The 20,911-nt window shown below is 48.0% G+C and overlaps 2 protein-coding genes across 2 annotated transcripts in view; one reads left to right on the forward strand and one right to left on the reverse strand.

Moving 5' to 3' along the window:
* Nucleotides 1-1,908: 1,908 nt before the first annotated feature.
* LOC135984415 (tetraspanin-7-like) lies at nucleotides 1,909-2,625 on the reverse strand. Its single transcript, XM_065626698.1, has one exon. It carries the CDS (start codon nucleotides 2,623-2,625, stop codon nucleotides 1,909-1,911), a length of 717 nt encoding a protein of 238 aa, XP_065482770.1.
* Nucleotides 2,626-19,275: 16,650 nt separating this feature from the next.
* TRABD (TraB domain containing) overlaps nucleotides 19,276-20,911 on the forward strand; it is a 35,824-nt gene continuing 34,188 nt past the window's right edge. Inside the window, exon 1 of the mRNA XM_065652428.1 lies at nucleotides 19,276-19,364. The gene's annotated coding sequence lies outside the window, so the exon portion shown is untranslated. The remainder of the gene's footprint in view (nucleotides 19,365-20,911) is intronic.

Genomic DNA, 20,911 nt, shown 5'->3' on the forward strand with positions numbered 1-20,911 from the left:
AAATACCAAGGCAGGGTTGTTTTAGGTAGAGAACCGTGAGGATTCAAACAGCGGGAGGAGAGGTAGCTCTGCATCCGATCTGGTTTTCCCGAGGGAGAGGCTACAATGGCTGCAATGGGTTTGCTCTCACTCCGCAGGGTGAGCGGGCAGGGCCAGCTCCATCTCCCAAAGCCAGCGGGAGGAGCAGCTCTCGCCTCCCGTGCCACTGGGACAGAGGCTCTGCCTGGCTCATCTTTGCAGACATGCAGTCACTCTTCAGTGGGAGGAAAAGAGAAAGCCAGAAATGCAGTCAAAAGTAGTAAAGGCAAGCAAGGAAGAAAATGAGCCAAGCCTTCCTTGTCCCTCACGCCATGCATTCATTGCAGGCACCAGAGCTTCACTGCTTCACCCCTTTCCACTCCTCCCATAAAGTTATCAGTCACCTTCTTCACTCCAGATTTCCTGTCCTGCTGGTATTTGTTGGCATTTGACCACTCTCCACAGCTTCGCTAGTCACGTTCCGAAAAGACACCACGTCCTGGAGTTCTTTTGTGGTTCTTGGTTCTTTTCTGAAAACCTCCCTCCCCCAGTTTGCTGGGTAAGGGGGGCATTCAGAATGTCTTTGTGCCATGCGGCAGAGAAAGGTGTAAAAGTTCAGTTCACAGGTTTTAAGGAAGTGGGAATAAGCAGGGATGAATCTCTGAAAGTTCAGGACCTTCTAAAGTGCAGGGCTTGCTTTTCCTGAAGCTCCAAGTGCAATCCCAGAACCGTTGGGAAAAACAAAATCCAGATGATTTACACTGCTCTCTGTCCTGCACACATCCATGGCTACACAGCAAGTTTTGGGGTTCTCTGTTTACTTCCAGTTTGCATAGAGCTGGCTTCAAAAACGTAGGCGAGGGCACACTTCAGAGACAGATCCTCTGAAAAAGATAAAAATGTCTGAGGGCTGATTTTTAAGACCCCCTTCCAGAAAACAGAGGGTCTGTTCTGCTCACCCTGAAGTTAACAGCGAAAAGTCCAAAAGAAACTTCTGAAGGGCGATGTGCCCTTCCCTCCTCTTGCCACTCCTAGTCAGGTCTGATCCTACAGCTTTTGCCATCCTCTTGTACGACAGGGACCCAGTTTAAGGTTTTCTCAGAGCTGCAGTGGCATAACCGGCAAAGCACTGACTAAGCGGACAGGCACATCCTGAAGGAGGGAGCAGCACTTGGCGCTGCAGCTCCACCTTTAGATGGAGATCAGCGTCGGGAACACCACAGCAGGAAAAGCACCCATGGCAGCTGGACAGCTTGAGTCTGCACACAGCAAAGGCAGGACACCTTTGCAGCAGTGGCGAGCACACTGCCGGGCAGTCCCTCAAGCAGCCCTCGATGGCAGCTGCTGCCACAGCTGTCTGGGTGTCTTGGACCAGACCTGGCCCTTGTGCACTCTCGCAGCTTTCCAGTAACATAATTTTCCAGTCTCAGAAGAACACTCACCCGGTGTAATGCTGACAGACACTTATCTTGCTCTCCCAGACCCTCTCCGCTTTCCTGGGCCCCATTTCAGTGCCTCGGGATGTTTACATCACCCAGAAAACCTGTCAGCCTTGACACATCTGTCCTCCCACTGCCGCGGAGGGTGATGTCTGTCCATGCTGCCACCACTCTCCGCAGAAGCAGTCCAGAGGCTCCAGGGAGGCCAAGGGGACCCACTGCCCTGCAGAGTACACAGCCAGGCCACGAGGCACCTTCCCAGCTCTGAGAGGCCATGGAGACACCTGTGCCATTGATGCACCTGACACAGGCTCCACTGGAGGAACAGAGGCTGGAGGGGGAAGCTCAGGTGGAAGTGGGGAATATGAAGGGAGGCTTTTCCCAATAGGGTACACTCAGGTCCAGGGAAAGAAAGGAGCTGGAATGGATAAGGGACAGGACCAGGGGGATATCAGCAAGGGGTGGCGATGCCCAGCCGGTGGGCAGGGATGCGGGCAGCCAGCAGGCAGGCCAGCACAATGCCGATGAGCTGCAGCAGTGCCAGCCCCAGGGCAGCCGTGGCAATATAAAACATGTTGCTGCTGACGAAGGCTGACACCTTGCTGAAGCAACCGTCACGGTGCAGCCAGCGTGTGTTGGGTGGGCTGTGCTGGCAACCCCGGCGGGCCCAGCAGCAGCTGAGGGGCACCGAGCCGTTGTGCTCCAGCCCCCAGGGCGAGGTGAGCCAGTCTCGATAGCTCTCCACACCGCAGCAGGACAAGGCACGCTGCAAAGCGTCCAGGGCATCCGCCATACCCTCATCCTTCCCATAGGCAAGCAGAGCCTGGTGTAGCCCTTCCTGGAAACCGTGCGCAACATTCTGGCGGTAGAGCAGCGCCGAGAGCCCCGCCGTCACCCCGGCCACCAGCACGGCAGTCAGGAAGGCGCTGTAGGTGCGCAGGAGGCCCCGGTGCTCTGTGGCAGCACTGAAGCAGCCCAGGAAGCCCCAGATGATGACTGCGACACCGGTGGCCACGAGAATGGTGGGCGCACTGGGGTAGTCGTTGGCTGACAGTGCCAGGTAGCTCCCCAGAGACACCTTGGCCCAGATGCCAAGGATGAGCATGGTCAGCCCTGCTGCCCAGAAGATGAAGCTGAAGGCCATGAGGGACAGCTTGAGCACGGTCATGGTGCCTTCAGACCCTGGTGCCGGGGGCCCGTGACTCCGCCGGGCGGGCTGTGGCGGTCGCGGTGAGGGGGGTCCCGCGGCCGTCGGTGCCGCCGCTCCCCGGGAGTGCTGGTCCGCAGCGCTCGGCGGGGAGGAGAAGGCGCCTCGGCGGTGCTCGGGGTGCTGGCCGGTCCCGCCGCTTCTCCCGGGCAGCCCTGGGTGCGGATCCCGGCAGCAGCCTCCCCCGCCGCACCCGGTGCGAGTCCCGCCGCTGTTCCGCCCCGTCCCCTTTTTGAGCGGCCGGCGGGGGGCGCGGCCGGCGGCGGCGGCGGCGTTTGTCCCCGCTGCGGGGCCCGGCGGGGCGGGCCGGGCCGGAGGTCCCTCCCTTCCCCCCGGGCCGTCCTCTTTTAAACCAGCGGCCGGCTCACGTTAGCGCACGTCCAGCAAACTGCGAAACCGCGGGGGGAAGCACGTACATACGCTCCTTAGCGAGCACATACATCGGCTCCTTAGCGCTCCCCTCCGAGGCTCGGGGTGCAGTAAATGCTCGGGTGTGCGTAGACCGGCAGGTCCCGCTGTCCGCGGCGCTGCGAGCGTTCAGCTGAAAAGGTGCTGAAAGCTCGAAATCAGCATTTGCCGGAATACGCTGCAGCCCGGGCTTACTATGGCCAAGGGACTAAACTTTTCCTTGTAAGCGACAGGAGTAGCACCTAAAAATCCCACATATAATCCACAGAAAGCATAAAAAATCTATTAAATGAGAGGGTTTGGGGTTTTTTGTTTGGTTGTTCTTGTTGGGGTTTTTTTGTTCGTTTGTTTTGTGGATTTGGTTTTGGTTTTAATATTTCTTATACTGCATCAAGCGGTGCTATTAGGACACTTTGTAGAAACAAGCATAAATCCGTACCTGAATATTAACTAACTACATGGTCAGTCAGTCAATCTCGATTTTCCCAGCTGGAAACTATTTTCCAGGTGCTCTGACTCTGTTAAATATTTGCTTGATTTAGCCCATGATAACACTGGGACATAGAGAAGGCATTAAATGGCTGTGCAAGCATGTGCACAAATAGATACTGTTATATAAATGGCCCAGGAAAGTCTGATATGAAATTCCACCACGAGCAGTACAGTCTCATTGCAAAAGATCAGCTGCTCCTACAGACCAGGTAAGTAAAAGATGAAAAGGAAACTGTGAGGCAGGATCTCAGACAGCAGTAGAATTAGCACCCCCAGTGCTAATTCACTGCTTAGAGCAGGGCTGTCAAACTCATTTCCACCCGTGGCCACATCAGCCTCGCGGTTGCCTTCAAAGGCCCGAATGTAATTTTAGGACTGTGTAAATGTAACAACTCCCACATTTATACAGTCCTAAGGTTACACTCAGCCCTTTGAACGTAACCGCGAGGCTGATGTGGTCTCCGGTGAAAATGAGTTTGACATCCCTGCCTTACAGAGTCTTCGCCATTTCTTGACAACACCACAAGAGGCATTTGGTACTCTTCAGTTCAAGATTTTATAGCATCATCATTACCATGGGTCTTTGCACTGAATACAGAAACTACTCAAAGGCATTGCAAGACACAGAGTTGACTTTCATATGTCTTCAGGTGCTCAATAAATAAATTTTGTTATATATTAGCATACTATCAGACTTCTATAAGATGTCAGTATTGCTTTTAAAAAATGTTTTAATAAAATATTTATTACAGTTTCTTTAGTTAGTGAAAGATTTTTAACGTGTGCAGTTTAATGGATCACGTGCACTTCAAACTGTCAATCTTTTTTTTTTTTCAACCCTGTAATTCCACATCCTGGAACAATGGTACTCTCATTCCAATTTCCACTGATATAACTTGGAGTGAAATTTGGGAGTTTAGTTTGTATATGCAATAGTCACACCAAAAAATCAGGTCAGAGTCTGCTGTTGTTCACATCTTTATCAAACTCCTTTGGGACTGAATTCTAAGGTTTAACTGTGTTCCAATGCTAATTTTTGTGTGGAAGTTTGAGAATAACATTTTCTTGGTTTCTTTCTGTTACAGAAACATAGAAAGGAGGTGCTTTGCATATCACATTTTAGCATAGTTGTAAAAGCATGAATATAGCATAATCATCATTGAAACAGTATCTGTTCTTTATTAGAGGCCTTAATAATTTAATTAGCTGGAGACTATCATCATTTCTGTATTTTACAGTTTACACATTTTACATTCTCTTCGCTTTTTACAAGTTTAAGCTCTTCATCAGTTTCTTAACAGACGAAGTCTGAGCTAGTTCCTTTGATTCTCAGATCTTCTCAGAAAATTCCCAGCTCTTCATGTCAAGATGATTTAGGAATGATGATTTCCTTGCTCTAGTACAGTATACTGCATTATATTACCCATTTTAGCACTAAATCATATGACTAATATCCACAGTGAAGAATAAAAAAAGCTCATGGCAAAGACAAACTAGAGGTCTGCAGGCATGGAGCTTCCTAACCAATGGCTAAAAGGTGATGGTTTTCACAGCTGACACCTAAGTGGACACAGTGTTGGGAGGCTCTGAACGTGCCGTTCCTGAAGCTGCGTCTCCTCTGAAGTCGCGAGTCTCTGCTGGCCAGGCAGCTGTCAGTCATGCAGGCGAAAGTCCCTGCAGTCCCTGGAATGGGCTGATCATTGCCGTGTCACCATCTTCCAACCACCTATTTCTTCTCTTAGGATTTTACACCTTTTCATAGCAGCGTTTTTTTCATTTTGAATCCTTGAACTGCTAACCACCCATATCTCAAAACTACCCACTGCTGTTTTGCCTTTCTTATCTCGCATGACTCTCTGTACTTTCTCACGACAGAGCAGTTTTTTCAGAAGTTTCTCAGAGCTGGTGCTATCAGAACTAGGTGTTGGAGGGTAGACAGCTGGAACCCGCAGAAGGGCTAGGTCGGCTACACTGGGCAGTGCTAATGGGAGGCTACAGCCCCTCGTCATGGGACAAACCTGTGAAAACTCCCTCCGGATACTGTCTCAGATCTGAAGCCACATTTGGGTTCAACACCAATAAAGAACATTAATAAGCTGTGTTTTCTGTTGCCCTTGCCCTTCCTTACAGAGAAAGCAGGCAAAATAGCTTCAGAACAGGCTTGTACAGGTGTCTTGGGAGGCACTATGCCAGGTAGGAGTGGTCAAAATATAGGGTATATGGGCAGGTTCCTCTAGCATATGTCAGAGATGAAGGGTGGTGCAAAGGGTAGAGAAATCTAAAAGTATCTTCATAAAGATGGTTTTGAACTATCAGTGCTGTTGTGAAGTATTTGGCACATAATAACCATTGGTTTCACTGGCAGTTAAGTGCTGAAGTTCCTCCAAAAAGCATGTTAAGCATTCAGTGTTAGGAGATGTCAGATGATTTCAATATCTGTGCTTTTTTTAACTGGGGTGAAATGGGTATACAGGGCCAAATTCTGCCCATTCTCATAAGCTGTGTCACTGGAACTGATTGGGTGAGTAAAGAAGGTAGGATTGGGTACCTTGAGTGTACATGAAGCCATAAAGGATGAAACAGCTTCAGTGTCTGAATCTTCCTAGAATAGCTTGATTTTTCAGACATTAGCAGAATCAAAAAATACATCTACATCTGAGTAAGAAAACTGTCACAGAATCTCATGAAATCCTACTAGTGAACAAATGTTCATGATCCTGTATGCGATATGTGAACCAACAGTTTGATGAAAGAGAAGTGATATTCCTTTACATGTTGTTTTGGAAAGCAAAATGTCATGGAAATACCATAAGAAATGAGGATTCAGAAGTCCCTAACCCAGTAGTGAGAGCAGCAATACCCATTATCAAAGAGTGGTTACAAACATGGGCAGCAAATACAGTGAGATTGACCTTGGAAAATGCAAACTAATATTATCTCAGACAAAACTAGTACATAGTGCCAGGAAGAAACCTGCCAAACAGTGCATCTGAAGGATATGTGGGTGACAGCAAATAGCTAATTAGGCAGCACTCTACAGTAGTATTCGGCAAAGAAAAGCAATCTGTTTGAAGCATGAATTTCCCTCTTTCCTTACTGTTTTGGTAGGGGCATGTCTTCAGTGTTACATCTCTTCCCTGGCAGAGTCATGATGATTTTAATACAGTTTTCCGTCTCTCTTTTCTGTCATTTTTTCACCTGAATTTACACATGCAATTCTGAAGTGACATTTGCAATCAGTCTGTAACAGAGAGAAAAACGATGCAGGGATTCTTCATGGCTTCTCAAGGAAACCAAATCCTTTTGTGGTCCCCAGGTTGTGGCTATTTAAGGTAGCTCTGCCTACAAGAGCAGGTGGCAGCACTGGCACAGAGAGCAAGATTGGGTAGTTAGGAGCTTTACTGTAAAAATATGGGTAGCGAGAGTAGCTTCAAAAAAGTAGTATTCATTTAGGGTTCACAAGACTTCTTTCCTTAGACACCTGAATGAGATTTTCATGTCATGACCCACAGAGTTACTATAGCTGCCAAAGTACCTGCATTTATTTGCCCTGGGGAAAACTAGAACTCCTGTGATGCCACCATAGCATCCTACTGGTGTTACACCAGTGTACTTTTGGTGTTGTAACTATTTACTATTGGTATTTTCTTTTCTGGTGATATACTTAAGAATTCCTCCCATGGACAAGATGCCTACTGGGTGGGTTTCTCATAAATACAAAACAGAAACATTTCTTATGTTAAAGTCTGATTTTGTGATGCTTTGTCATGTTGAGTGATCTCTTACACCATACATTCAATTCCATTGAATTCAATGGAACTGTTAACAAGAAAAGCAGTTATTCAGTGTGACAACAGTTATCAAAATCCAACTGAAATTATTTTTATGTAAAACTGAGCGATATCTTTATTCTGAAGTGAATCAAATGGAACAGAAGTCATAGTTTTACAGGCCCACAGTGCTGTGGAGCATGAATCTGATGCAACTCCAGACTGGATGGAAAAAGAAGATGGACGTGGAGGAACAGAGAATTCCCCCTTGATCTTCCCATTGACTCTTGGAAGGGAATGTGTTAATGTTTCATAACACAACTCCGTCCCAGCTGTAAGTTCCTTCAGGGAAAATTAATAGATTATGAAATACCAGCTACCCTTGGCCCTTCACAAACCCTTGATCCAAGAGGAAATATATTGATAAACTGCTGCTGCTCCACCAGTGAGGCCAAGGGATGCAGCCAGAGCGGCGCTGGTGGGATTCCTGCAGGACCCAGCCCCCTGCTCCTTGGAACGTACTTCACCAACACTAACAGCACGAGCGCTATTTTTTTCACACTGAGTTTATTTTAGGAACTCAGGTATACAATCTCTCACATAGATCAGCTACTTTACTATTAATAGCAACAATCAGGGCTCCTTTGGATTAACGATTTACTTCTAATGTGTTTTTTAACCTTAAAATAAGCACAGAGTTTAATTTTAGCTGTAGCTTCCCCATAGCTACTGAGGATAAAATGATTCACGCCTTGAGCAAATTTCTCAATGAAAATTCAAGGCACTTTCAAGTTGCCCCGCAGAAAAACACTGTGTGCTGAACATCAGATATGTTTCAACACTAGTATATCCAAATAGCAGGCAGGCTAGATGGGTGGTAAAGATTGCCAAAATACTACATGAGAGGAATTAAAAGAGAAGCAGGTCTTTAGGCTTTTCATTTTAGGGAGAAATGGGAAGACAAGACAAGGTTAAGCATTGCCAAATTTTATGTTTTATCTTATAAAGATCTGAGTATATTATTACTAATTCTCAATTTCCACTTGTATTAGGAGCTGAGGGCATTAAGTATTTCACATATTGGAATCTGTGTAATGTGTATGCTGACAGCAGTTAAGTGTACTTGGGTGATCATAATTCATATAATATTTGCCTATACTTATCAATATTAATTTCCACATATGAGGGACACTTCCAAGATCTGCAGTTGCAAAGATCTTTTCTGCTTTTCACTTGGCTGGTATAATTTTGTATAATCTTTGCTGGTTTTGAAAACTAAAGACCTTGTTTCTTTAAAATCTTTCCCCCTCCCATTTTATCTTGAGCAAATGTCATTATACTAATTATGTATTAGTTGATCCAAACCAAAATAAATTAGGATATGCTAGACAGTCATGCAGCATAGCACAACCACTCCTGTGTTTCCTTTTATCACAACATTGGAGGCTTCCAGTTCATGGATGCTGATGCAGGATAGTGGTGGAAGGGAGAAGACTGTTCCTCTGTAGATGCATACAATAGCCCACAATACACCATGTAATATTATTTTGATATATTAACCAATGAATAGTAGACTTTTTAGTAATATTGTAAGCATGGCTTTATAGAATGAACATCTATCATTGCTGATTATGTTAAAATTATTATGTACATAGCCTGATACATAAAGGTGACCAATGTGTTGGCTGTAACATGTAAATATCAACAAATATCTACCACCGGTTGTCCCTTGCTTCCAAATGGGGCTTGGCACAAGGTTAGTAGGGAGAAGGAATATTCTGTTACAAGCCAGCTTTGTGCTTTCTGGGTCCCTAGGTCAGGAATTGGGAAATGTCATGGATAATTGCCACAGCTGAAGTATCTAGGAGGAAATTGAGGTCAAATTAAAAGGTAGGTATTCCACATACACCATCTGATTCACACCTGCACATGAATCTTCTTTATCTCTGCCGTGTTTCCAGGTTTTGACAGATATTGCCATCACAGGTAGAGGACAAGGTGACCATGCACACTCTGTGGACTGGTCAAAGAACACCATGGGGCACAGACTGTTATCCTGGGGTCATAGAAACCTGTGTCCTTGCTGAGGTGAATGGTCAGGGCGTTCCTACAATACAACAACATTATTAGAGCACCTGAGGATTTTCCAAGCCTTGGGGTCCGGATCCACGAACTTCATGTACTTTAAGGTTACTGGTCTTCAGCTATCTGAGCTGAAATTTTGCAGGGCAGATATTTATCTGAGTCTGAAATACATTTTCTTTTTAACTTCCAGCAACAATGGTTCCACAAAAACTGTTCAAAAACGGTTTAGGGTAAAAGACACTATTTTTGTCCTTTAAAAACTGGCATTTTGATCATCCTATAGCATGTCTGGGCTTTGGACTACAGACTTGAAAGCTGGCAAAGGACTAGGAAGTATTTTTTTTCTCTAATTTTCACATGAAACTGGTTAAATTTGGTAAACTATAAATCTCTGCAACCTTATTTCACATCTCCTCAGTCAAGATTCTGTCTCAAACTGCTGGAGATACCTTCTGAGTATGGTCCAGGCCAGGTTTTCAGTTTTTTTCCCTGAAACCTGTGCTCTTAGTTACTCTCATTCCCTTTGATCAAGTACTGGAGCTCTAATTTTCCTGTGCTCTCCATGTTCCTGCTGATGGTACCCAAGCAGGCAAGAAGAAGAAATGGATGCAAATGCAATGACAGAAGTTTGTCCATAGGACAAACTTTGGCTTGGTAAAAGGGGTGACATGGCAGTAAGCCAAGAGAAAGACCTGGAAAATGGAATTACAATTACATTTGAACATACTGATCAAAATAAATTGGGTGGAGGCAGGAAATCAAAGGAGATTTGGAAATCAGAGAGGAAGAGGAATGAGATATGGAGACAGCCACAGTCTCTATGTTCAGACTAGCCTGTCTTCTTCAGGAGTCAGTGAGTAGAAACTGAGTTGTGAATAAGTTTATTTTTAATTTATAGTGTCAATTTTAAATACTCTGACCGAAAAAATAATAAAACCTTCAATGTCTCAGTTGGATTACCCAAAATCAGTGCACAGTTCCTCATTCTAAAATTTCGTGTCACCTACTTCAACAGGATATAATGCAGATAGATTAATCCAGGTCTGTAAAATGAACCAAAACTAATAAAAGTCATACAAAAATTCTAATATTTAACACTGGGGAAAAAGGGAGTTCTTGTTTGCATAAGAAATTAATTAAAAATTTGCAGTGAATTTTAACTCAGTTCTTCCTTCACCCTTGATGAGGGACAAAGACTGTTGCAGTCAACTCAGGGATGACTAATTCTTCCCTAAAATAAAGAATACAGTAATCTATCATCACAGAATCTTACAGAACCAAAAGACACTTTTTATCTTTGAGCTAAAGAAGGATTTCTGCTACAGAACAATATTTGAATTCTTACTAAGCAAGCAGATACAACAGAACACACCCCTAGGCATATAACACTCGATTCTTCGCTATGTGGAAAGGTCACCTATTAAAAGCAAGCCCGAAATTGAGTACAGCAGAATTGGGCTGATGCAAGGCCAGAGTAAACACAGCAATCAAGACTTGTCAACTTTGATGGGAACGTTATCTTACCTTTCACCATCTTTTGAAATATCTTGATGTTATAGTCACTTGCAACATCTCTAATTTGCCCCCTTCACCTGTTCTCTGACAGCTTTGTAGACAACTATTAATACCTCATTAAGGGAAAAAGACAGTCAGGGAACCCACACCCTGCATCTTCTTGCTCAGTTATTTAAAGTACTTAGGAAAACATCCAGATTTAGCTAGCAGATCACAGCTCTCTAACACAAATCTGGTCATTGTCACAATCCCCGAGGTAATTTGCTTGTGAAGAGCTTCACTTTTGATGTGGAATCTCCACATGCATGAAAATAAGCTCACAGTTTAAATTGGGTTAGGTTACATTTACAATTCTTTTTAACCATTGTGCCACAAATGGTTCTGCTTTGTAATGGGATATGTCAGCAGGACATTTATCTTGCTCTTGGCACCGATATTTACCATCTATGGGTCTGCAAGATCCTCTACCTCGGTGTGTCTCGTCTACTTCTTTCACAGCTAACTAGTATTATTTTACAGTCTTCTGCTGATTGCAAGGTTTACTACAAAAGAAAAAGAGGCCAAGGTCAGTATGTTTATTAGAATACTTGGAAGACATGGTTGTTAACTCTGGTGTATCATCTGTGAACGCTGCTTTAAAACAGGTTCTTTTGTATGATGCCCAAGTCATAGGGACCATACACTTTTATACTCTTGTAGCTCTGTTTTCTTTTCCTGAGAAGAGCAGCAAAATTAGGCAGTAACCTGGCTGGGGGCAGTTCAGTTTTTCAGATGGAAGAATTTTGTTGCAGGGCACAGGCAAGTGGTTTAGGAAGTTATTGCTGTTAGTTCATAGATTCTCATCAGAGATGGAGGGACAGATTACAAGAGTGCATCTAGGCCACTGTCATGCCAGGTAGGATGGATTTGCATAAATCCTCATAAGTTCATTAGGGGCACTAAATTCTGATTGAAGGGTGGTAACTCTTTAAACCACTCTACCAGGACCACAAGCCCTGGTGCAGGTGGAAGGAAGCTGTCCATTGTGGTCATATGGTAGTTTCCACCTCTTTTTTTTCCTAACAGAGTCCTTTTCAAACTTGCTGCCCTTGTCTCCCTAGTAAATTCTCCATTTTCTCAGAAAACATTTGGCTTAAGGTAAAATTGCTGTGTCCAGATCATAAGCATGTTTAAGACTACCCTGTTCTACACTTTCAGCTTAAGCTCAACAAAGCAAATAAGGACCATTTCCCTTTCTCATTTATGTCTTTTTCCTTCTCGTCACTCTTATCCTCAGGTGTATGCCCCAGGATTTTCTGCAGAAAATTTGAAGAACAAACACCTCCTCATGTCAAGGTCTATTAGAGGACACGGGCATGCAAACTGACATTCTGACTCAAATCTATGGGAGATAATCGAATACTCTGATATGCAATAGGTGTAACTCTGGATTTTAGGTTCTGATTCTGCTTTGTACAACTACTCCCTGCTATTGAAACACAAACACAAGGTAATATTAAGGCAGGCTACTGATTTTACTAGCAACTTCTTTTTTCAGGAGAAAGGCATTGTGAAGGCACCTTTCAGGTCAAGCACTTTTCCCATCTAATCTATGAAGGCAAAAGCAGCTGGAATTTGTGAATCACAGTATTTCTAGATATTAGTAATAAAGGGATTGCAATATGTGTCAGGCTTGATTTTTTTAAATCAAATGACACTATCGAAGGAAATACAATATTAACAATATTGATGCTCTCCAGCCTTAGCCCACTTGCAGCAAGGTCCTGGAGCCAGGTCCTGTAGACACTGAAGTGTGACAAGAATTTGCCAGACTCTGGTTGTGCAAGCCCTGTCCTTAAGTGAAGGCATGTACATATAAGGAGTCTCATGCAAATCAGGGAGTTGATGAGCAGGCAAGTTGATTACAGCACTTTGATTAATTCCCCAAACGGACATTGTATGTGGGGAAGCCACTGCACCACCTACTCCAGATTAATTTGGTCTTTGCTTTGAACGATCCCCCGGAGATTCTATGGAGAGCAGGCAGCACCCCGGTCTTTCAATACCCGGCTCAATTTGTTGTAGGACAAGCTGATAGACTTTATATATGCCCCAAGACTTGTGAGAAGGAAGGAATTTAACAGAAAAGTGTCATTGCTAAACCAGGGTTTTCAATACAACTTTAAACCAAGGTTTTGGACCCATCCTTTTGTTCCTTGTGTCCACATCTCACATTGACATCAGCAGTGATTTTCAGTGCTTCAGAATCCAGCCTTTATCTTCAGCTCATTTGTTTATTTGTTTACAGGGATTACACCCAAAGTCTCCCATAAAGCCATACAGCTTTCAAATCTGAGGCAGACTAATGTGCATTAAGGATTGCAAATTGGCTTTAGCCCAGAGTTTTCTGCTCTGTAGTGCTAATCCAGACTGTTATTAGTTGAAGACAGCACTGTGTGATTTAATTGCTCCTGTGTATAATAGCTCCTGTATACAATGGCTCCATTTTCTCTCCTTTGTCTTCCAAAGCCTACCAGCATTAGGTTCTGTTGCAGGACTTCTAGTTTCCTCCAGTGAAGAGAAAGATTAATTTGTGCAGTCCTAGGCTCCCTCACAAGGGCACATCTCTCATTTGCCTTCTTCTCCAGCCTTTCCTGTAGAGGAGCACCAGCTCTGATTTGCCTCCTGGGTGATCCTTCTCCCTGGATGAGGAAAGCCCAGAGTGTGTCTCTCACATCCATCTCACTGTCGCAGCAACGCTATGTTGCTCACTCTGCATGTCTCCCACGCAAGCAATCCCCAAACCAGCCCTGGGCTGACAGAGCTAACAGCTTCTGCTACCCCAGCTGTGTTACTCACAGTGATGGAGTGCCTGAACATCACACAGCATTGTGCTGTGCAGGTCAGCTGCAACCTCCATGGGAGCAGGGAGAGGAAAAGGAAGACGCAGAGGAAGAAAAAGGGGGCTGTAGCTCTTCCTCCCCCTCTGCCATCAGCACCATGCCCTTCCACACAAACGCTGCAGGCTGCATGCCTGCCTGCACCCACGCCATGGCCAGCACAGCAGCTGGGGCTGGACCTGGGGTGGGCACCAACACATTGCTCACAGCAATCAGCTTCCCGTGGAGTTTCCCTTCGCAGCAACCATTTGTGATGGACTGACTGCAAGCATCATGCAAATTTTAAGGGTAAATTGCAAGATTCAGAGGCAGCCAAGTCAGTCTAGTGTGTGGTTTGGTTCTTCTGGTTTACCAAATCGGCGTTGCTGGAGCCAGTTCCAGCTATGTACAGCAGCTCGCAGCCATCAAAGCAGTGCTGAAGGAACAACTCTGAAATCTTCTTGGCACTGCTGTGGGTTGTAGCCTTCAGGAGCAGAAACACTGATGACACGCAGGGCATTGGGTCCGGCTAGCAACCTTTTGAGATGGCAATCTGCACTCTCTGCCCTGCCCTGGCATCTCTGCATGAACAAGAGTAAGTCCATATCGCTTCGCTTCTGGTCGCAGCAGAACTGCACCACATTGCATGCAGTTTAGATGATGCTATTTTGGAGCAACGTAAATGTACTCCATAGTCTTGACCTTAGGGAATGAAGCATATTAGAGCTGCCCGCAGATGCTTTTCCTGACTGACAACAAAAATGCAGCCAGATTGCAATGCCATAAGCCTGTCCCTCTTCCAGGGAAGCCGGTCGAATAAACTCTGCGGGGCTAAGCACTCATTCCCCCTGTCTTTCTTCTTCTCACCCGCAGCCTGAAACAGCTGGTGTCCCCGAAAACCACGTTAGGAAAAGAGCGACGAAGCGCGGGGCGGGGGGACGAGGGGAGTGTCCCCCGGTGGCGCTGGCGGCGCGGGGCCGCCAGGGGGCGCCAGAGCTCCGCAGCAGCGCCCCCTTCCGCCGCCGAGGCGGCTCCTCCGCGGGCGCCGCTGCCGCCGCCCCGCACACCGGCGGGCTGCGGCCTGCGCGGCCTCTGCCCGGCTTGCAGGGGCGGGACGCGGTGCCGGTGCTTCCCGCGCCGGCTGCCCCAGCCCGGCGGCACCCAGAGCTGCTCTTCTGAGAGGGGACGCGCGCCCTGTGCGACGCTCTGTCCAGAAAGCCCGGCTGTCGGGCCGACCGGCGGGACAGCGGCCAGCGGAACCCTGCAGCCACCGGAGGCGACAGGAGCGCGGAGGGAGCGACAGAATCACTTTCATTACCAAAGGCGCAATTTTAAGTTCTTGCCCTTAATAATTCACAGAGAAATCTCTAAAAGGAGCCCGGCGGTGGGAACACAGATGTGGCACATGGGTCAGGATCAGTCAGTAACCACGACCGAAGGCTGCCACGCTCGTTTCCTGGCCTGTGTTTTCCCCTCCCAGCCCAGCTTGCCCCCGAAACGCTCTGGTCTGTCTCCCTGCGGCCCCGTGAGCTCCGGCAGTGCAGGCAGCAGCGGTCACACCGACACCAGACGTGTGCGGAGGGACCCCGTGGAACCGGGGAGGCCTCAACCAGACGTGTGCAGAGGGACCCCGTGGAACCGGGGAGGCCTCTGCACTGTACAAGCGCGTTTTCCAGGCAGTTTGCAGTACTGGCTCCGGCCTGGGGCCTGGCACCCGCCTCCATGGCCCAGAGGAAATCTTAAAACTCACTAGTCTAGAAAAGGCAAAAGGAGATGTGACAATGTTTCGACAGCTGAAGGCTGCTACAAAGACATGAAGAGAAAGTTGTCCTCCAGACCCACAGTGAGGAAGGCAAGAGCTACTGGGCTTGGATGCAAGTGAACACCAGTTTAGGTTGGACACTCAAACAACCTTCCCGAAACTCAAGGTTTTTAACAGTAGGGTTGTTTTGGGTGGCAGTGGTGAATCCTTTGTTATTGCAAGTTCTTAAGAACCTATTGTGACAGGGACAGGCAAATGCCCATCCAAGAAGCATCTTGGTGATTTCCCCAGCAATTTGTTCAGGGGCTGATTCAAATGTTGCACCAAGTCTCTATTTTCTATGAACCAGAGATCACTGAAGACAATTGTGTGACTCTAGCTAATGTCACCATCACTACTATCAGTTCCTAAGAAGTGTTATGTAAAAAATAACTTGTTAAGAAAAAGAGAGAGAAAGAAGAGAGAAGGGATAAAAGGAGGAGGGCAGAAGAGATGGAAGAAGGAAAGAAGGAAGAAGGGCAGGCAGAAGTACACTTAGCTCCCCTCCTTGCTCCTACCCCATCCTGGAAACACCTATACCTTAGAGCAGTGCCCTGTGCATAAGGAACATTTCTAACTCTCTACAATAAAATGACCTCAGATATTCTGTGCTGTGGCTGGTCACTATTCATTAAGGCCCAGTTTCGTTAAAAGAAATGTAATGCATTTTAAATCTAGTTGAAACACTGAAGAATGAATCAGCTGCCAAGCCCTCTCTTCACTATCAGTGTCTGTCATTGACCTCAAAACAATCCCACATCAACGGTGACATTTAAAGAAGACATACAAAGTATTAAAAAAAACCCTGTTTAGAACTGGATTTATGTTGCACTAGGCCACTTAGCAGACACTAGTGACCCATCTTGCAATTGCTAATTAGCAGGGCATTCAATTATTGCAACTCTCTGCAGATATGGATCAGAGCACAATTTGCAGTCATGCACCCTCCCGCAGTGACACCACGGCTGTCAGTGGGACCACTGGCACAGTCCTGGCAAGAGGGTGCCTGCAACAATACCAACACATCTGCTGCTGCCAGAGCTGTCAGCCTTGCCCCCCTGGCACTACTGGCCACAGCAATGCCAGTGGCTTGATAAACTTCCTCCTGTTTCAGAGCTCTCTCTCCACTTTCAGAAATGTTGTGTGCCACAGATCAGGCTGAAACAGCACAGGCAGAATCTCCAGCTGTGCTGTCTCACGTCAGTAGAGACCTGCATCTTACCTTGGTCCTTGTAAAGGCATGTTCAACCACGTCAGCTCTTGCTGAGCCAGCAAACACTGCCTGAAGAAACCGTACGCAAAAGCACCAACACTGTTGACATAATCAGGGTGCAGCATCATGAACTAAAGGGAAAACAGGTGAGCAAGCTGCACAGTATTCCCACAAGCAGAGGGCTCGCCAAACAGATCAGATCAGGTGAGCTCTTTCCTGCAGGCTAAGGCAGTGCTCCCAGCTCTGACCAAAATTCATTGAGCCTTTGCAGCGGGAAGCTTGGGAACAGGCTTGTAGTCTATTAAGGGGCTTTTGAGTTTGCAGAAGGCATCAATGGTCATGTAGCAGGAGGAGCTGCAGCTCAAAAAATGCTGAACAGTCACTCCAGATGCACCACTTGAATCAAACACATTACACTGCAAATAACTGTGGCTCGAGTGTAGGCCTGGCGCACACTGACAGTTGAACAAATCAGAATAATAGAGGATAAAATGTATGATTCGCTGCATAAGGGACACTAATGTGACTTAAGATTCAGGCTGCTGAGCAGCAGCATCTCTGTCACATGCTGCTTAGCAAACGCTACACAGTGTTATACCTGCCATGCTGCAGCCCAGGGGTGGATCCAGTGCCACGGAAAGCCTGCAGCTGGGCAAGGCCAATGCCACCCAGAAGATGCAATCAGAAACAGGCTCAGAAGCAAGCAGCTGTGGTCAGCGGGCAGCAAGCTGCATCAGAAAATGGTGGTACTGGATGGGGGTGACCTCGGATGCAAAAAAAGCCAGTCCCCAAAAGCAGCAAACAATTTGCTCTTGTCCAGTACAGTGTCCCATCTTTCTCAGTGGCCTTCACCCACCAGTTGTGACCAAAATAAAGGTATTTGAAATCAGCATACAGCACTAGCTTAAAATGCCCAAAGTTAACTTTTCATCCTAATCTGTCAGACGCTGGATGGCTTTCTTTTCCAGAAGTGCAGTTCTGCATAGCTTATACCTTTACATGATTAAGTGTATTTTGAACATTCATGCATGAAACGCCTGCTCTGTGCTTTTACAGCAAGTTGAAACTATTATTACAGCAAATGGGAAGTGAAATTCCCAACTGTCTCAACATGTCTGTACTTGATTTCTATACACCATGTACTTCAAAAGCTAAGCCAAATCCTAAACTAAACCTGGCTAGAATATGTCCATGAAGTAAAATATTTAATAAAATATCAGAAAATGTACCCTCAAATCTGTTCTAGTGAAACTATTTAAATAATAAATACATGTTCAGACTAAGGGAGTGTTTTAGCCATACTGTCACTGAACTAAGTCCTATCGGAAGCAGAAGAGAGGAGCAGGAAAAGGGACAGACACGATTTCAGAATATAGTCACTAACTATAATCGACCCGACACCTTTCTTGAAAAAAAGTTTCCTTGAGTAATAAAATATTTCTATGTCAGCCTAGTAATTTGACGTATCATCAAATTTTTGCTTAAACAGGTGGTGCAACATGTATTTTTCAGGTTTCGTGGGTGAAACATTAACAATTCTCCAGCAGAAAAGGCCCACTGGAAGAGAGGAAGCAAATGGAGGGAACGGCAGTGCTAAGAAGCAGGACTGCATGGAGGGGAAGTCACGGGTAGGTTCAGAGATCGACATAATTTGGAGTTTGATTTCACTGCGTCTTCCATCTCCATCAGACCCACGACCACAGCGGGTTTTCACACGGGGACCCCGCGCAGTCCCACACGCCAGGGTGCCCTCTTTCCCCTTAAGCCTGCACGCATTTCCAAACCGCTTGCAACGGCACCAGCGGGATGGCCACCACGCCAGAGCCGGAGCTTTCTCCTCAGCAGTCACCACAGGCGCAGCCACCTGGAAAGCGCTGCTGGGTTAAAGTCCAGGACTTGTAAGATCGGGACCAACCCAGACCTCCCGCGCCTCCCTGCGCCGAGCTCGGCAGGGCTGGCTGGGGTGGGAGGGAGGTGGCAGCGGCCCGAGCGCTGCTCCAGCTGCCCGGGGAGAAGCAGCCGCACAGAGGATGCGACTCGCTCCCCTGCCAGGCGGCCCCTGCTCCCGCCGGCACCCCCGCACCCTCCCCGCCCCGCCGAGCCGCTCCCCGCCCCGGGGCTCCCGCAGAGACACCGCTGTGCCCCGGAAACCCCTTCCCTGGCGCAGATTAAGTGGCCTCTACGAGCCGGCACGGAAACCGGGCCGCACAGCTCCCGGCCCGGGGCGCGGAGGGGCCGCCAGCGGAAGGCAGCCGCGCCGGGGCGAGGGGCAGGCGGGCAGGCGGGCAGGCGGGCAGCCGCGGTTGCGGGGCCCCGCGGCCCATCCGCCTTCCCGTGCGCCCTGGGAGCTGTAGTCCGCTGCCGGCCGCTGCCCCTCGCCGCCGCGGGGCCCGGAGCGGCGGGGAACTACAAGGCCCAGGCTGCCCAGCGGCGCCGGCCCCGCCCCCGGCATGAATGACTAATGCAGCATGTTGTCCGGCTAGCGTGTCCTGGCGCCTCGGCTCCGCCGCCTCCTCCCGCGGCTCTGCGGACAGCGGTAGAACCCGCCGCCGAGCACGGTAAGTGAGCCAGGCCGTGGGGGGCCGGCCGCGGTGCCTGCTTCGTGCCGGGCCGGGGGGCGGCGGCGGTGCCGTGTTGGGGCCGAGCCGCGGCGCGGGCGGGTGTGTGTGACGGGGAGCGGAGCGGGGGGCGCCGCGTTTCCCCCCGTACCCCGCGGGTGGGAGGTTGGCTGTGAGCGGCGCTCGCCTCCTGCTCCCTCACGGAGCCCCGGCCCTGCCCTCCCAGGTGGCTGGCGCGGAGGTGCCGTTGGGCGGGGAGGCGGCCGGGGCGCGGGGCTCGGCGGCCCGCTCCCGCCCTGGAAGCGCTCCCCGGGCCCTGCGTCCACGGCGGGCGGGCCGAGAGCGCTGCGGACGGCGCCTCAGCCCCGGAGAGGGGCGGTCGGGGCCGGTTCGGCGCTGCCCCGCCGGTGACCCCGCGGGCGGCGGGGGCCGAGGGGCCCTCTCCTGGCGGGGGCGGGCTCCTCCGCGGCCTCGCAGCGGGGGGGCTGAAGCGTAAATCCCTGCTCTGGAGGGTAAGGGGAGGTGGGGAGGCCGCTGCCCGTCCCTTCCCCATAGGAATCCTGCGCGGAGGCTTGTCCTGCGGGCCAGCGAACTAGAAGAGAGCACGAAACTCGGGGAAACGCGTCCCTTTGGGGCCGTTTTTGAGGTCCCGGGGCCATGCGTGGCAGCACCAGCGGCTGCAGCTTTCTGTTCGCTTCGTTATGGCTGTTCCTGGCTTGGGGATTTATGGAGATGGCAGCATGGTGTGGGCAGAGCGTTCCGGCTATCGTACATTTTCTAGGTGTTTCGTGATAGGAACTGGGATTTGCCTGAGGGTTTGGTCCTGACGGTGAGCTGGAGAGACGCTAAGACTCTCAGTTTCCTTTTTTTGTTGTTGTTGTTGTTTTGATTCTAAACTGCTGTGACTTTTTCAGGTTGTCAGCATTGTGCATCACATGCAGTAAATTGTGAAATCGGGATTTTGAATTCACCTCTGGAAGCAGTACTAATTAACCTAGGTCTCATGTCCCAGGTATAGCCCATGCTTTTCTCTTGAGGAAGATACACATACTGATGATCCTGTACACTGGTATCCGTGCAACAAAGGCATTTACTTTTGGTAGCTTTCAGGAAGAAAGAGAAAATTTTTGTTTGGTTTAACTTTGCAGAAAGTTGCAACTCTTCAGCGAAACAGTTGGAAAATTGAGAGGATGGCTTTTGAAAGTTAGATGCCACTTTACATGCATGATGATGTCAGTAGTAATCCCCAGAAATATTGGCGGTGTGTGGAATGGCCTCACTTCTCCATTTTGTAGGGATGTGTGTCAGTGCAACTACTGCTCAGCTCATTAATTCACATACTCCTTGGAAAGCTAACAGTAAAGCAAAAAAAAATTTAACCCAAACCAAACACATTTCAGGAGTTTTCTTGCTGTATTTTAGCAGGGGATAGGCTTTACATATTAGGGAAAAAACACATGTACATGTAATTATCCTAAGCTAGATGAATTTATTAATTGAAAATATTGGGTTATAGCTGTGGCATTGGCTTGTGCCCTGCTCTTTGT

This window comes from Caloenas nicobarica, chromosome 1 (assembly GCF_036013445.1).
Source record: "Caloenas nicobarica isolate bCalNic1 chromosome 1, bCalNic1.hap1, whole genome shotgun sequence".
In the NCBI taxonomy this organism is placed as follows: Eukaryota; Metazoa; Chordata; class Aves; order Columbiformes; family Columbidae; genus Caloenas; species Caloenas nicobarica.